At 51.0% G+C, this 18,269-nt stretch overlaps 1 protein-coding gene across 1 annotated transcript in view; it reads left to right on the forward strand.

Moving 5' to 3' along the window:
• The first annotated feature begins 486 nt into the window (after positions 1-486).
• The window catches only part of EXTL1 (exostosin like glycosyltransferase 1), a 47,185-nt gene continuing 29,402 nt past the window's right edge, over positions 487-18,269 (forward strand). Inside the window, exon 1 of the mRNA XM_027832990.3 lies at positions 487-3,218. Within this exon, the coding sequence (XP_027688791.1) occupies positions 2,284-3,218 (935 nt within the window). The 5' untranslated portion in view covers positions 487-2,283. The remainder of the gene's footprint in view (positions 3,219-18,269) is intronic.

An 18,269-nucleotide genomic window follows, 5' to 3' on the forward strand; every position in this document is an offset into this window, starting at 1 on the left:
ACAAGCAAATCACTATTAAGTCACCTAGGAGGTGGTGGGGGTCATTTAGCTTTCTCTCTAAATAAAGCCAGGTCTGATTCCATGCTGGCTCGGGGGGACGGAGAGAAGATCCCCCTGGCACTTCCCTGGGCCAATCACATCACTGTAAGGGGTGCAGGTGGGGAATGAATCACCTGGATTCCCCCTATATATGAATCCCTGTTACGACTAGCCGGTGCGTGTGTGGCGGGGGGCGATTTACAGGCTCTCTCCCGAGTCCCTACCAATACAATGCCTTTGTCAGGCTTAGGCTCCCCTCCCAGGCGCCTACTGGAGGGGGCGGCTGCACCCCCATTGGGACGGGATGAGACAGGAGCAGAGAAGACCCCCCCTGCCTTGGGATTCGCCGCACACGCAGCCCCGCAGAGCCCCTTCTTGCGGGTGGGCGCCTAACAGCCAATCGGAGCGCAAGCCCAGGACCTTTCCATGCCCCTCCCCTCTTTTGCGGCTCGGTTAGGAAGGAGTTAAGTAGAAGCCCCGCCCTCTGAGGGGCTGGGGGACGAATGAGAGACGAGTGGGCGGGGCCGGGATGGAATGTTGTGAAAGTGGCATTAGAACGCTGTGTAACAGCTGCTGCTTGGCAGCCTGAGAGGGAGAGAGGCAGAGAGAGAAGTAGAGAAACAGATGACTAGACCCAGATAGGTAGCTAGAAAGAAGCGCAGAGGGATCAGAAAGAAATGGAAATCAAAATAAATAGAGAAAGAGAGAGCTCAAGATAGACACACACAGAGAAAGAGACCAACATAGACGTACTGAGAGACGAAAGGCGATCAAGCCAGATACATACCCAGAAAGAGAGCAGGATAAGTAGTCAGCAAGAGAAGAATAGAGGATTGGGGAGAAAAAGATATAAATGTAGTTTAATAGAGAGTGATAGAAGAGGAGGTGAGTGGAGAGCAAGAAGAAATTAATCATGGATTAGAGAGGAGGACACGGAAACAGAGAGAAAATAGGCAGGCAGAGAGAAAGGTGACTAGGTACAGTAACTAGGACATGTTCTGTATAAATATGTACATGCCATACATGCACACAGAGGTAGAGGGGGCTAATTACAGAAGGTAAGATGAGAGAGCATAGTTCTTCATACACCCAGAGAAGTGGGAGGTAAAAAAAACCCCCATACACATACAGAAATAACTCTCCACTCAGAGAGAAAGGGCTAACCAAAGGGGATAAAGAGAAAGAGAGAGCTTAATAACAGGCAGAAAGAGCAGAGAGCTTACTCCTAAAAGACCTCCAAAGACTCTAATGAGACTGAGGATGTCAGTATAACTCCGATCAATTAGTGACCAAGAGCTGCTTTGATCATCTGTGGAAAGGGCATGGGGACATGCCTTCAGCACTGCGATCTCTTTAACTGGAAATGCTCTCCAAACACAGCAAGAAGCTAGAAGTCAAAGCTCCACAGACAGAACAATCGAAGGATAGCAGATTGGAGCCCCGGCTGCTCTCTTGAAGCTCTTCAATGGCAGAGGAAGTGGTGATCTCTATCTATGGACCATTGAAGGTAAAGGGGAGACTGAGATTAAAAGCTGTCAGAAGTGGAAAGGAAAAGATTTCTAAATGAGAGCATTAGAGTGAGCCACTCAGAGAGACATTTATCTGCTGCCTGCAGGAAAGTGTAAACTTTTGATACATAGAGAAGTCTGAAGGGACTGGGGCAAAAAATCCTACATCTGAACTAAAACAGTGAAGTGTGGGGGAGCTGATTAAAATGACACAGAGTATTAACCCAAGAGAAAGGAATGGTGTAACCTTTCTCTCCAGGGGTTTAAGAGCCAGGCCAAGCAGTGGTAGAAAAATGATCATTGCTTAACACAATTTCATGCTGAAATAAATATTGCATTATAGAAGACAGAATCAGACAGTTTGGAAATCTTGTACGGCGTCAAGAAATTGAAGGGTACAGAACCAAATGGTGCTGGGGAAGCTTTGCTATTAAATCTCCATGGGAGGAGAACAGATTTTAAATAAGAAAAGCAAGAAGAGTCCAATTTGAAGTGTGTGGTGCTGGAAATGCTGGAAGAGCCTACAGGTTAATACAGTGCTCCGAAGTCCTGAAAAAGACAGGATACAAAACACATGCTCCCAATTGCTCCCACTCCAGTTCGGAAGCTGGCATTGGCTAGTGGACTTTGGATTGCGAACTGAGCCCACTGGAATGATCTTCCTTTCTGAATCTACCTGCTGATTAAATTCACCTCCTCCTGGTTCAAATGAGGAGTCAGGGTCCCAAATGAACATATGCAGACCAGGAAGAAATACATTTTCATAACTTTCTTTGCCTCTTGGCTTCTGCTTTTCTTCTTTGGAGGAGACCAACTAAGACGCCTGGCCTTCCTCTCCAGAAAGAAAGCTGCAGTGCTGAAGAACTGGCCCCGCTGGACGGACAGGTCCCTCCTCAAGAGCTTTGCAGATCCCGAAGAACTTCAGAGTGATGGAGGCCACCACAAACAATCCGCCAAAGCCAGAAGGGAGTCAAGAATGAACATCTATAAGCACAGCAGGTGCCGCATGGAAACTTGCTTTGATTTTTCGAGGTGTGAGAAACATGGTTTCAAGGTCTTTGTCTACCCCATGGAGAGAGAGGACCCGGTGTCAGAAAGTTACCTCAAAATAATCACATCCATTGAGGAGTCCCGATACTACACCTCCAACCCAGAAGAAGCCTGCCTCTTTATCCTAAATATTGATACTTTGGATAGGGATCATCTCTCCATCCAGTACGTTCACAACATCAACGATAAAATCCAAGGTTTCCCTCTATGGAACGATGGCCGAAACCATCTGATATTTAATCTTTACTCAGGCACCTGGCCGAATTACACAGAGGATCTGGGCTTTGACATTGGACAGGCCATCCTGGCCAAGGCAAGTTTTTATGTTGAGAACTTCAGGCCTGGCTTTGATATCTCCATCCCTTTGTTTTCGAAGGAGCATCCTCAGAAGGGTGGAGAGAGGGGCTGGCTGTACCAGAACTCTGTGCCTCCTAAGAAAAAGTACAAGTTGGCTTTTAAAGGGAAAAGGTACCTGACTGGCATTGGTTCTGACACCAGGAATGCATTACACCATATCCATAATGGCAAGGATATCATCTCCCTGACCACATGCAAACATGGCAAAGACTGGGAGAAACACAAGGACACACGCTGTGACAAGGATAACTCTGACTATGAAAAGTAAGTCATTACTGATGTTAAGATGTACTCCAATCATTACTGATGTTGAGATGTGATTTATGGGTGAAATCCCTAGGGGATGGAGGAAACTCCACACGAGCCGGGGCTCTGGACCAAGATAAATAGTGCACTGGAAATGCAGTTAGCCAATGAAAATGCAAAGACAGAGGAAGAGGGGAGGAAAAGATGTCTCTCCTGGCTGAGAATCAAATCCTCCGCTGATGTGAATGGCCACTGCTTCATTGGCTGTGATGATTTACACCAGCTGAAGATCTGGCCCTGAACATTTTGAGCCACATAACAGACAGGAGTAATTTCTCTAGTCATCTTCCCCCTTCCCATCCCGCTGTATAAATCACTGCTTAATTTCCGTGATGGGAAGTGAAATGCAGGGCGTGCCTGTTCTGTATTAAAGTTCAAATAATCTAGTGAGAGCTGCTCTTATCTGCGATCAGCGCAGCTGCCCCTCTAATAGGAGATTTGCTTTTTTCCAGAATTCCGGCAGAGAGGAATGATACTTTCTCCCCTCGTCCCCCGCCCCAGCATAAATATTTTTATTGGAGCTGAGCCCAGACTAAACCCTCAGAGCTGAACACCCCCTAACGTGGTGGCGCTTGAAATCTGGATCCAGGCTTTCGGCCCTTGGCCCATAGCAGTGCCTTGGCTGGTGGAGAGGTTGTTTTATCGGAATACTGATTCTAGGCAGAACTTCTTAGTTTGGTAATGACGGGGATTACTGCTGAGCTGTTGCAATGCCGTGGTTGGTAGAGTCTTTACTCACTAAGATCACATCTACACTCAAGCTGGAGGTGTTATTACCAGCTCAGGTAGACATATGTGTGCTAGCTTTAATTGACCTCGTGGCTAAATATAGAAGCATAGCCATGGGGGTGAAGGCAGCAGGATGGCTAGCTGCCCCAAGTCCAATCTTGGACTCTAGGGACTTACTCAGGCGGCTGGTCTGTCCTGTGTGCATCTGGCTACCCAAGCTGGAAATTCCACCTTCAGCTTGAGTGTAGCTGTACCCGTAGGTGCGTCTACACTGCCAAAAAAAACCCAACGCCCCGAGCAGCAGCGAGTCTCAGAGCCTGGGTCTACAGACTTGGGCCCATGCAATGGCACTACAAATAGCAGCCTAGACGTTCCCGCTCAGGCTGGAGCTGGGGCTCTGAAACCCAGTCAGGGAAGCGAGTCTGAGAGCCTGCCCCTAGCCCAAACGGAAACATCCACACCTTAGATGTCATAGCACGAGCTCGAGTCTGTAGCCCTGGGCTCTGAGACTTGTTGCCATGTTTCTGGGGTGGGGTTTTTTTTTGTTTTTTTTTTTTGCAATGTAGACGTAGCCATAGAGTCTGATCCTGAGCGGTGCTGAACGGCTACGTGTCCCATTGACTTTACATGGAGAGCGCTCAGCATCTCTCCGGAGCCGCTCGGCTCCTTGAAGGGCTGTAGCTGAGCGTGCACTGGTTCAAGTGGGATTTTCCAGCAGGGCCGTGTTGTGACGTCAGGCTGAGCTCAGTGCCACCGGGCATTCTTGTGACTGCAAATGATCACTGACCGAAGGGTTCCAGCAGCAGGAACATTCAGGTGAGGCGAGATTGGCTCCAGGCCATGAGCCACCCACTACCCGATGGTGGTGGTTAGGCACACTCCCCCTGCGGGCCGGCAATTCTATAATTGTTCACTTTGGAGTTTCTTGGCCCCACAGTGGTGCTGGTCCCTGTTGGAGACAGGATTTTGAATTAGATGGACCCCTGGTCTGCTCCAGTCCGGCAATTCCTGCATTTTAATTTTCCTCTGAGCTGTTATTGATGATGGTTGTCAACAATGAGTCACTTTCCTGACGGTCAGTGTGTGTGCGCGCTCCGATCCAAGGTTTCGGTTCAAGCCCGTTGCTATCAGTTAGCAAGATGAGACCCAGCAGAGGGAGGCATTAGACAGAGTGGAATAATGCAAGGAGAATAAGGACTGTTTTGTCCCCTTACTTTTATACTCCATCAGCAGGGATCCCAGTGGGAGTTGTTCAGTCGGAAGTCCTGATGCCTCTAGTTTTAAATATAAGGGATGAAATTCTGCCCAGTAGATTCGAGTGGGCATTTTATACTCCGCAGGCAGCCAGGCACATAGGAAACAGACTTTTGGCACTGGTTGACCACTCCAGCAGTGCAGGTCAAAGTGTGCGATGGATCCCAGGATGCGCCTGCCCCAGCTGTGGGTAGCTTCAGATCAGCTCCAGAGGTTTGAGGGGCCATGTCTGTCGAGGGGTGGGTAACTCTCATCTAGACCCGGCTTTGCAGTCTGAATGTACCTCATCCACCAAGCTGGCGCTCTGGGTCCCCAACAAACATCTGCACTGACCATGTTCCCTGCACTGCTCTTCCCTGTCTGTGTTCTCTCCATGCACCGTCCGTCAGGGTGTCCCCACATCATGCTACTCCCCGTGGCTCTTGGTAGCATCGCTGCAGTGGTCCCCTTGCTACGCTCGCTCTCTCTCTAGCCTCCCCACATCCTTTTGCTTTACCTCCATCTCTGCCTTTGCTATGCTGCTTCTCTAAACCCTCACCCGGCTCCCCATGACGCCTCCTCTCCATGCCCTTGCTGGGGCACCTTAGATGGCTGAGACGGGATGGATGCAATGGCTTCCCCTGGAGTATCTCAATGCCTAGTAGAGGTCATGGGGCTCTGCACAGAGTCCTAATGAGTGGGGCCCCTCTGGACTTTCATTTCCTCCCCTTTCCTTGCCCTGAAATCCTGCCCAGCACCTTCCACACAATCTAACTGACTGCCAAACTCGGCCACTTGAGCCCACCGAGGTAGCAGCTGCGTTGGTCGGCTCCTGCTCTCGTTGAAGCCAATGACAAAGCTAGCACGGGATGAAACCCTATACGTACAGCCCACCAGAAACACAGCCGCCTCTGAGGCGGGGGGCAGCACCCCGTGTGCCATGCAGTGCTGGGGGGGAGGGAAAACGCTGGTTAAAGACCCCCTATCCTCTCTCAGAAAGAGCCTGGGGACCTTTGACCTTTGCCAGCTCAGTTCTCAAGGTTCGTCTGAAAGACCTTCACACAGTAAGGTGCATGTTACTCAGTATAGCTACCTCCCAAGGCAGAAGGGCTGAGACAGCCTTGGTAGGGTTTGAAGAGGTGCATCCAGGGAGTATTGCCCTCCCAAACGGCACGCCTAGCGTATTGAACTAACTCCTCCAGCCGGGATCGGGGTGTCATTATGGATCATAACAGCGTCACTAGGTTTGCACATCCCAGGGATGGCGCTGCCCGTCCGCAGCAATTATATCCTTTAGTGCAGCACTGGGAAGAGTTTTTTTTTTGTGGGGGTGGGGGGATCGCATTCATTCTCCGCTCTCTTCCCCAAGGGGAGGGGACAGTTGGTGCTTGTCAGATCATAGGAGTCTTGGTAGTGGCAGCTCCCAGGGGCCACACTATGGCTGCAAAGCGCTGGGGAAGATATACATGTTGGTATTTTTTAAAGGTCTGTTCAATATGGTTTCATTAACTAAAGATCATTAGTTCCTCGAGCCGACTCTAGCTAAGGTTTAATAAGGCTACTGGCTCTTTCAAACACTGAGGATCTCGCATTCAAGTAGTGACTGGGTTCAGAACAACGATTCTGGGGGTTGGCTGCCATGGGCACAGGATCGAGTGCCTTCCTTTGCCTCTAGATCACTGGTTGGTAGGGATAAAGCCCATAACCGTCCGAGGGCTGGTGAGCTTCCTAGCTCTAGGACTCACACGGCTCCCATCACTGTCATGTCCGAGCAGCTCCTGATCTGTCATGTGTTTATCTTCATACAACCCTGTAAGGCAAGGCAGTGCTGTTATTCCCATTGTACAGATGGGAAACTGAGGCAGAGAGGGAGGAAGTGACTTGCCCAAGGTCACCCAGGGAGTCTGTGGCAGAGCTGGGGATCACACCCAGGTCTTGTGAGTCTCAGGCTGGCACCTTAATTGCTGCCAAGCTCTCCCTAGTGGCCAAGTCTCCACATCAGAGCCCCCTTTGTTGGCAGTCTCAGAAGATGCCAAGGCTGGAACAGGCCTTAAGGCACTGAGCTACCTCCCAGGCTGAAAGGTGGGTCTTGTCCAGATCCGGGTGAAGGCAGCTAGCCTGGGAAGCGGGCACTTGCTAGTGCTCTAGCTTCTTTTGACGATGGGTAGAAGGCAGTGCTCACTGAGAATATGAGGCCTGGCACCAACACGGGCGGAGAGGATGGCGCTCTCCAGAGCCCACCAAGGCTTTCTGTCCTTGCCCGTCTCTGCTCAGCGACAGATGCCCTTCAGCAGCCCCATAATAGATTCGTAATATCTCCGTCTCGCAGGGAGATCGGATCAACAGGAAAGGCCTCTCAGGGCAACAGCATTAGAGCCATCGTCGGCCGCTGGCATTAGGAGGTAGCGGGAGGTTAATATGTGGCCTGCGTGTGTCATCAGGTGGAGCAGATTATCAGGGGCTGCAGGGAGACTCCGAGGAGCCAGGGAAATGAGAAAAGATCATCAGAATTCCAAAGGCCCCTGGCAGTCTCGCCCGCCTCGCAGGATGCAGTGGCTGAAGCAGGAACTCCGTGAAGGCCTCTCCGTAGCCTGCCCCCGTGGGGGGTGTTTCCCTGTGTGGCTCGGAGGGCTGAGGCGACCGATTCTGTTAACTGGAAAGCCACCAGAAACCCAGCCTCCCAGGTCTCGTGCGGACTGGCGAGAGGAGATCGTGGATGGGTCAGAACGGCAGAGATGTCCAGGGTGGCGTTAGATCCTGCCCGCCAAGCGGGTGGCGAGAGCTGCCACATCAGGTCCCCGGAGCAGTGCACCCTGGTGAGGCTACCAGGTCCTGCGGCTTGGCATGGCAGAGGGAAAGAGGAAAGCAGCCCTCGCTGAGAAACAGGACCATGGAGCACAGGGCAGCCCTGATCAGGGTTCTTGTGTGGAAGAGACTAGAAGGGAAAGGGGCCCAGAAAAGGAGAACCCACTACAATGGAGTAAAGCATGACCAAGGCCCTGAGAGCCTGCAAGAGGATATGGAGAGTCGCCATGAAGGGGTCCCCATGGGAAAGGGAGTGCTGTGACTGGACAGGGCTGGGTCTCCCTGTTCCTGCCTCTGCCACAATCTCCCTGCGAGAGTTTGGGCAAGGCAGCTCTCTGCCTCATTTTTCCCCTTTGTAAAACGGGAGCAATAACACTCGCTCAGGGTGTGCACTGGGGCCTTGCAGCAGCTCAGCCCGGGCCAGGATTTGGCCCAGGGTCTAGAAATGACTGGTGAAGCCTCCCACTCAGAAGGGAATGGGAGCAGCCTGGACCCACTGCCAAGCCCGGTTGAGAATCAGAAGGAAGGAATGGTTCTTCCCTCTCTGAACACAGATGGTGCTCACGAGAACCTCATTGCAGTCAATGGATTTGCACCAGTGCACGTGAGATCACAATCAGGTCAAGGGTGTTTGTGTCAGGGGAGCTTAGGGAGAATCAGGACAGGTCACCCCCTGATGTGCGTTTCCCGATCTGTCTTCCAGGGGCTGGGGTCGGGATGCCTTTGAGGATACCTGTGGTCTCGGACAGGCACATCCTAGGGTGGCTAGCCCCCCGCCCCCGCTGCTTGGATAGGTCGCTTCGTGCTGGGAATCAGACCCGCAGCTCAAAGTGCGGATGTTCCTGAAGATCGGGGGAGGGATAGCTCAGTGGTTTGAGCATGGGCCTGCTAAACCCAGGGTTGTGAGTTCAATCCTTGAGGGGGCCATTTAGGAATCTGGGGCAAAAATTGGGGATTAGCCCTGCTTCGAGCAGGGGGTTGGACTGGAGGTCCCTTCCAACCCTGCGATACTATGATCCTGAGTCACAGAAGGTTTAGGTACTCACCCTCTCTGAGCGCGTCTGTGTCCTCCACCTCTGGCGAGCGTCTCTCTCTGCAACTATTTCAGGATCCCTCGTACTCCCAAGAGACAAAGCAAGGGTTTATTTCTTGTGCACGTGACAGAGGCATTGTCAGCCTGGAGAGCTCTACCTCGTGCATAATTAAAACACCCCTTGCCCTGGAGCGCTAGATATGCCTCTAGCTCAGTAATTGCTATCCCGAGAATTAAAATAAATGGTGTATTAGTTTAACTACCCGGCCACCTGCTGGATTTCACCTCCTGTCAGAGGCCAGGCGCTCTTCATGTCTCATCCATCACAAAGGGAACAGTTCCCCAGGAATTAAAATGCCAGCCTGGCAGGAAGCGTCCTCGGTACAAGAAGGAGAGTGTGCACATGGGTAGCAGCTAACGTGCGTTGGTTTGGGGAGAGGCTTATGAGAGCATGAGTCCGAACGTTTGTGCAGAGGTCGCAGGAAGCTGGGACACAGGCCAAAAGAGTAATATGGCATTGATGTGAATGTCCCAGTGAAGGAAGGGAGTTGTTTCTGGTTCCTTCCTGAGACAGTAATTTCGGACTCCTGGGTTCTGTTCCTAACACACGGGGCAAGTCACGCAGGCCCCCATTTACAGACTGGGTGCCCAGATTCCCAAAGGTATTTAGGTGCCAACTGCCATTGATTTCAGTGGGCTTTAGGCACCTAAATACCTGTGAGGATCTGGGCCTGGGTGCCTAAGGTTAGTCCATATTTAGGCACCTGGATGAGGCCTAAATAGGGGGCAGGCCTAAATAGGGGGTGGGCAGGGATAGCTCAGTGGTTTGAGCATTGGCCTGCTAAACCCAGGGTTGTGAATTCAATCCTTGAGGGGGCCATTTAGGGATTGGGGGCAAAAATTGGGGATTGGTCCTGCTTTGAGCAGGGGGTTGGACTAGATGACCTCCTGAGGTCCCTTCCAACACTGAGATTCTATGATCTCACCAAGCACTGAGCCCCAGCTGTTTTCAGGGGGAGCTGCTGGGCACTCAGTCCTTTTGAAAAAACTAGGCCACTTATTTGTGCTTCTAAATGTGAACTTAGGAAGTTGGCTTTAGGCATCTGCAGTTTAAAAATCTTGACCCAGGACTCCTGGATTCTGTTTACGACTATCACCAATCCGAGGCAGTTCTTTTAGGCCAAGCTTGTCAAACCAGGCTACCTAAACGCATATGCAGGCCTGCTTTTCAGCCACACTAAGCACCTGACTATAAAATATGGGTAGTATTTCCCTGTTTCATAGGGGCTTAATTCATTAGTCTGAGCAGGGCACGTTGAGATCCTCAGATGAAAGGCATCATAGAAGTGCTAGGGTTAGTAGAGAAAGAGAAAAATCACCATTCGGACAGGACCAAGCTCAGATCTTCACCAGAAGGAGCTTTGGAAAGTGAAACGCCTTCCCCTCCCCATACTCAAGTAATCCAGTAAAATGGTTTGCAAGCACAAGAAGATTTACATTGAACAGAGGATGGAATTAGACTTATGATACATGGGGAGCACCTGGCCGACTGGCAGACTGACATATGGGACTCCATAGCTGGGATCAAGGTGACAAAGGGCTCTGAGAATGGGTAGAAGGTAGAAAACTTTGATACATTTCCTATTTCCCTAGCCAACAGTAACCCTTGCTGTGCTGCACACTTTTAAGAACTGGCAAGGTTAAGAATTGACATTTGCATTGCACCCTTCCTCCCTGAGTCCTCCCCAACAGTGGGCCAGATTCTGGTGTCAATCCAGAAGAAATCATAGGATCATAGTAGTTAGAAGGGACCGCAAGGGTCACCTAGTGATACAATGTGAGGGAAAGGGGAGATTTTGACTAAGGAAGCTGAGGCAACCCCCCTGCTCCTCTGAAAAGTGCCCTGGGATCTTTAAAGTCCATATAGAGCAAATGGGAGCTTGGTTTTTAAAGGTTTCATTGGAAAGATCTGCACCCATTAAGCTGCCTGGAACCGAATGCAGATCTACCCTGGAAGGATGAAGGGCTGAACGTGCGAGGAATGTCTAAGAGTTAACTATTTAACAGGGTTATCCAACAGCCATCCTAGGACTCCGCTGAGCTGTGGGCTCGATCCTGCACTCCTTACGGGGCCAGACTTCTATTCATTTCAACTGCCGCAGCAGGCCCTGTGTGAATGCCAAGTGCCCATGTGATCATGCACGGACACTTGCAAAGCAGAGCAAGTGAAATCTTCACATTGATACGGAGGGCCAGATTTTCAAAGGAGGCACAAGGCCAGGGGAGCAGCTGGAAACCCTATCTGTGCCTGTGGGCCAGCCCCCGTTTGGCACAGATTTGCCAGCCCACTGGGTGAGGGCTCATTGTGGCAGCACCACTCCGGACCTTCGTGATGTGCAAAGTTAGGGCCCAATCCTGAGCATCCCCCACCAACTTCCGTCGGTCGCAGCACCTTTGAGGCGCCGCTCCGCGCTCTGCAGGATCAAACCCAATTTAACCCAAACCAGATCCTTTCAAAAAACAAAACAAAAACCACCTGGGAAAAACAACGTACATAAAGAAAGACAAACATTTTGCAGCCTCCTGAACTAAACAGGCAACATGGGAGACGGCCCTGGGAGAAATGATTGATTGAGCTTTATTTCAATCACAGCTGTATCGAGTTAATCCTACCCTAGCCTTTCTGATCCTCAGTGAAAGCCACTGACGGCACAAACATGGTCACAAGTTGCTACTGTCTCGGCAGGACAATACTGGACCCATAATGCGTAAGTATTTCTGTTAACAACAATAATTTGCCTTTATGCAGCGCTTTAATCCCAAAGGCTCTCATGGCACTTTGCCAGCTCTCTGGGCACTGCCTTGCAAAATCATCGTGGCAGCCAATTAGCCCAGGTAGAAGGGGGGGGGGGGAGGGGATGAAAACGTTACAGACCTGGTTTCTTTTACACCAAAGCTCCTTTACGCCACTCTGCCAGTGTAAAGGGGCCTTAAAGTGGACATCAGTGTAATTTACGCCTACTGGAAAGGAGAATCAGGTTCCCCTAACACACTGTATTTCTCTAGCACCTTCCACCTGAGGACTTCAGAGCACTTCACTGGAATCACTTCACTCCTCTCTTTCAAAAAAAAAAGGTCTTTGCCCTTTAGCTGGTGGGGATAAATGCTGGTTTTTAAGAACAGGTTAAACACATGTCAGGGATGATCTAGATGTACTTGATCCTGCCTCAGGGTGGGTGAGTGGATCTCCATGACCTTCGGAGGTCTCTTCCAGCGCTCCATGTCTGTGATCAGTGAATTCATGCCTACCTGGAATGTGAGGCTTACAACCATTTTACAGCTGATTAACGGAGGTCAAGGGCTACGCTGGCCAAAGTGGCCTCATCTGATACGCCTCAGTTCTGGGTGTCCAACTTGACACCCCTTGGGCCTGATTTTCAAAGATGCAGGGCCCCCGCAGTCCGCGTGGACTCCAGTGGGCCTGGGGGAGAGGGTTCAGTGATTCTTAAAGTCAGGTCCCAGGTGGCCGAGGTTGGGTACTGCAAATTCGTGGCCATTTAAAAAGGGATTGTGGCAGCACCTCTGTTGACCCACTGCTTTGAAAAATGTAGGGTTCAATCAATCCTTACCATCTTCCACTCCCACAGACGTCAGCAGGAGTCCTCCAGGGTAAAACAGGGGTATGTCTGTGCTGCATGCTTACCGCGTGTCCTTACACATGGTTTGGCCCAACCTCCCCAGCAACCATCCACACACACGCTTATGTGGCCTTTGAAGCCATGTTTGCTTGCCCAGAGCAGGCAACAAACCCCAGCTTTCCCGCTTCCCAGTCTCCTTGTCTTTGACTAGCAGCCAGACCATCCTTGCTTCCCAGTAATCAGTTCTATTGCACTCACCTCGTTAAAATATCCTTCCCCGTGCGGGGATGGGTGGGAACAGGCAGGTCGACGCCGGTGGAATTTTCCTCCTGTGCTCCTGTAGCAATGCTAACAAAATTGCTTAATGAAAACGGCCTCACCCTGATACCACCCCTCCCCGCCCAGCACATTACACATAACTGCGCCTGGCAATGCATTTTGCATACTAGGGTATCTTTGCATGAGCCGCTGAGATGAGGCCAGGACCATTACGAAGCGAAGATGAGCAATCGTCTTGTCTGAGCTGGGAATGCGACGACGCTGTCCTCTGAAAAGAGACGCTGTCCATAGCACAGATTCATTAAACACCTGCAGATCATCGGCGTCAAGAATTAAAATAGGCCTTTGCTTGCACGTGAGTGCTGGAAAGCGCCGGGCTGCCCCTTTGGCTGACGTAACATCGGTACATGCCTTGTGAGCCCTGGTTTGAGTGAGCCTAAAAAACTCTTTGGAGGCTAATCTTGTGAGGAAGAGCGGTGAGAGAGGCATGATCTAGCAGGCTGCATGCTGACGTGGGAGCCAGGAACTCCCGAATCCTAATCGTGGCTCTGACACACTCCTCTGTGACCCTGGGCAAGTCACTTAATGGCTCCCTGCCTCAGTTTCCCCACGTGTTAAATGCAGATAGTAATCCTAAAATCTTGGCAGTCAGCAATCAGCTTCTCCAGGGTCCCTCTCCATCCCCCAGGGGTTATTGTACAGTGTCCTAGCTAGTTGTAGGGCTGGAAGTGCAGGGAAGCCAAGAGCCGGTCCTCAAAAGCCCTATTCCTCAGTGCCCCTCAGCAGCTTGGTGCCCCATAAACTCTAAGGCTACTCCTCACATGATGGCCTGGACATATGAGCATGATCATTGCTGGCTGTATCTGGGGGTAATTGGGTGACGTCGGGGTCGGGGGGTCTGGGATCACTGGGTGCTGGGGGGTTGCTATTGAGCAGTTAAGTACTCAGTGAAGATAAAACGCGTCTCATTACTGCTAGCCTGTCCTAGGCACAAGGCTTGATAACACTTCCCTGGCAGCTGGCCCCTTGGAAAAGAGAAATGTACCAGATTTACGTACCTTCTGCCCAGCCACCTGCAGAAACCAGGATATTAGTAACAGTCGCCATATGGCGTTTAATGAAAATATCACTTCCATTAGATCTAGGCAGGACACGCACTGGCCCGGCTGTGCTGCTTGAGGAGGCAGGCGGGATCAAATCAGCAGCTGGTAATCTCCAGCTACAGGAAGAAAACACTGATTAAAAACAAGAGCCAGGGCTGGCCTGATGGCCCAGAGTTCGCTCTTCCTAAGATGAGGGCTTGAGTCCCGATCCAGGGCTCGTGAGGTCTGAGCTCGTAGAGATGGGTGTACTTTGGACCCAGCACACTCAGTCTCTGGGGAAGGGGAGGCTGTGTCTGGTGACACTCATAGCAGTCTATATCCAGTGCAGGGACATGGGGGGCTCTGCATGGACTCCCACCAGGACAGTGGCCATGTGACGTGACAGCCACAGAAACCAGCATGTCTCTTGTGGATGCCCCCATAGCTGCTTGGAAATCTTCTATTGGGCTCCCTCCCCACCCTGCGCAGCTCCCTCTGCAGGCAGGGCTAGAGCACTGTTGGTCTCTTGGCATTCATAGAATATCAGGGTTGGAAGGGACGTCAGCAGGTCATCTAGTCCAACCCCCTGCTTAAAGCAGGACCAATCCCCAGTTTTTGCCCCACATCCCTAAATGGCCCCCTCAAGGATTGAACTCACAACCCTGGGTTTAGCAGGCCAATGCTCAAACCACTGAGCTATCCCTCCCCCCCAAAGCTATCCCTCCATTGGCAGACGGTGGACGTTTTGGTCTGTCTTTTTCAGCAGGGCTCCCCAAAAGTGGTCACAGAGCGGACAGCTGCGTCCTGAAGCACACCTGTGGCCCATCCATTAACTCTCAGCCCTCAATCCCGATCTCACTGAAACCAGCAGCCAAACTCCCACTGAGGTCAGGGGGACCAGGCTGAAACCCTCCCACAAGAATGGGTCCATCCATGGCAGTTTCAGTTCAATTTTCTCATGGTATCAGCACCAATGTTTCTGCAAACAAATCTTAACTCACCAAGGCAGCACTGGGTTCTTAACCTGTTTTGGTTTATTGAGCAGCTGCCTGCCCCAGACCATCGGCGTAGAACAGCTTCATTAACCTGGTGCTTGAAAGTGGATGACCTAGAATCTGTGACTCATGGCCTTTAATGAGAAGAAAATGTAATGTGGTCAGAAAAACAAGGCAAAGGGGAGATATGGGAGGAAAAAAACCACTTTCCAGTTATTGAGCCTATTAGAATTTACTGTCCGCAGACTCTCAACGGGAGATGTGTTATTCCTTTTGTATTTTGTACATGAAAATACAGTCGAATTGGGTAATAAGGGTTAATCTGGGCAACCGCTCGTTTGATTGTTAGGGCCAACAGATTGTCACCTCCAGAGCTGTAAAATAGTGATCTTTCCACATCAGCCACACATAGCCATGCAAAATCACCATCCTGCCAGGACCAGATGAGCTCTGCTGGGCATTTTAATGTCACGGCAGGTCAGTCCGGTTATAATTGGCTCTGATTGTCAGCTCCCGGAGGCACTAAGGTCCTTTATCTGCAGCCGAGGGGCACCCAGACAGGTGTGAAATTCATTCCCACCTCTGCAAGCATGGCAGAAATGACTCTCAGCCTGGCTCTCACAACTCACTGATCGGTACGAGGGAGGGGCAAACACCCTGGCTGTCACCGCAGGAAATGGCTGTGGGAATGTATGTTTGGTCTGTAGGGGCAAGTGGTCTCAGATGCATTTCTTTGACAGCGAGACAGTGAACTCGATGTAAAAGCCCAGTGGAGACAGGTGCTGTATTTTACCTCGATGTAGCCAGCCATGGTAAAGCCCAGGTGGAAGGTATATAGGGTTGACCTCAACTGGCTACATCAGCTAGCAATGAGATCTCAGATTTTCCCACTCGTGTCTGTGTCTCTTTTGATTCTGAGGGTTTTCTCCAAAACCCACAGGGCCAGATTCTGAGTCATGCTAAGGCCCCTTTACACCTCTCTGGCAGCGTAAAGGAGTAATCAAGTGTAATTTGCACCTACTCAAAGGCATCCTTAGGCTCCCAGGGATGCGCAAAGGAGCCTCAGGCCCTTAATTAGACATTTGAATTAGGGTGACCTGATAGCAAGTGTGAAAAATCAGGACGGGGGTGGGGGGTAATAGGCGCCTATATAAGAAAAAACCCTAAATATCAAGGCTGTCTCTATAAAATTGGAACATCTGGTCCCCCTAATTTGAATGAAGTTACGTACGGGGGATAATCAGCCAGGGATGGGCAGCTTTAAGGTAACAGAAGGCCACAAAATCCACAGAACCCTTTGGGGGTCAAGGAAGAAGCCGCCTTTGCTGTCCTGGGGCAGCTTGGCCTGGCGGCTACTGCTGCTGCGAGAACACATGCCAGAGCAGCGAGTCCTGCATTGACCCACCGTGCCGTGTGGCATCCACCTGCCCGGCCATAATCCCTAAGGCAGATGAGTCTGTGCCCCCTGCCAGAGGGCGCCCCCCCCCCCCCGCCATTCGGTACCTTCTGAGCAGGTGCCATCCCCCAGGGCCATCCCAGAGTGAGACTGGGAAGCTGCCCCCTCAACCCTCCCAGGCAGCGGGAAGAGCCACCTCTCACCGTTCTCTTCTCCCTGCTGGCAGCCTCCTCCCCTCTGCCTCGTCCGGTTGGCGGGCCAAATAAAATGCTCTAGCGAGCTGGATGCGGCCCGCCTCAGCTGCCCACCCCTGATCTAGGGTGACTGTGTGACTTAGGAACCTAAGTCTCATTTTCACAAGTGATCTGGGCCCTTGGGGCTGGATTTTTAAAGGTACAGAGACACTTAAAGGTGGGATTTTCGTGGCATTTTCAGATGCCCCTCATTGAAATCAATGGAAGTTAGGTGCTTAGGTGCTTTTGAAAATCCCTATATAAATCTTTGAAAATCTGGCCATTAGTTAGGTCAGTAGAAGAATCCTTCCGCCCACCTAGCTGTGTCTTCACCAGGGGGTTACGACAACCTAGCTACGGCGCTTGGGGTGCAAAATCTTTCCCAGCCCTGAGCGATGTAGCGACATGGATGTAATTTTTAAGTGTAGACCAAACCTTAGACTCCTCTTACCCTCCTCTGAACACCTCCCAGCATGATGGTAAACCTTGGGCCTGGAATCGTGTGGTGCCGGGATTGGGGAGATCTTCCTTCAGCAGGTTCCGTGGTTTACGAAGAATTGTTTTAGGTTTTACGTCTTAGAAATGTACGTGTGGTCCTCGTTACAGACACTTACCCTGCCATAATAAAACCTCAGGGGTTCATCCATCATCTACAAAGAAAGCATTTCTCTGGTTCTTCTTCTTCTTTCGTATAGCTTGGGTAGGTAGCAACAGCTACAAATTTATATCTAAGTTTGATAGCCAGCACTTTGCTGCAGCAGTGAGCTGGTGAACATCCTGCAGGGCCCCGGCAAAAGAACGAAGGGGACACTCAGATATGATATGCTCCATCGTTTGTGCCTGGTGACCACCGTCGCATACAGAGGTTTGCCTCGTTTTCCATTTAAAGAGGGTTTGTCCACATCTCCCATGAGACGTCCTGATGCGATTCAATCTGCACAAATCAAAACCTGGTGGTTTCTCAGCAGGATCAACGATGAGCGGTTTTTGAGCGGTCGAAATGCTCCATGTGACTCTCCACAGAGCCTCAGCGTTGAAGTTGGGCGTAAGGGTCTTGATACAGTTCCATAAATGGTTGTGGGATTTTAATCTCATCTTGGGTGGGTTCTGCAGGTCATGGTACAGCAGGATCCTCACGTTTGCAGTGACCTAGTGGAGAAAGAGAGATGTCTGAGCAGCTCTTCTAATCTATGGAGGCTGGATGTGCAATAGGACTGGGAGCCAGTTGACTGGAGTCGATCTGAGCACCCCTGACACTATGCGCATGGCATTATTGAGTTGAGTGCCCAGGAGTTAAGTGTGGCTGCTGTCAGACACACTGGCACACAATATTCAGCTGCAGGATATATCAAGTCAATTGTTGCAGTTCGTAAGGTCTGTGGACTGGAGCCCAATGATGTTCCCTCCAGTTTTCTGGTAAGCGCGACACGAGACCTGACCTTATTGCGGGTGTTCTTGAGGTGCCGTTGAAAGGTCAAACTCCGGTCCAGCGTAACGCCCAGATACTTTGACACTACGTTGCACATGCACCGGAAGTGGGCAGCAGGTCTGGTGCTAGTGGAGGAGGAGGGGCAGGAGGCTACGCA

The sequence above is a fragment of the Chelonia mydas genome, chromosome 19 (assembly GCF_015237465.2).
Source record: "Chelonia mydas isolate rCheMyd1 chromosome 19, rCheMyd1.pri.v2, whole genome shotgun sequence".
Classification (NCBI taxonomy): domain Eukaryota; kingdom Metazoa; phylum Chordata; order Testudines; family Cheloniidae; genus Chelonia; species Chelonia mydas.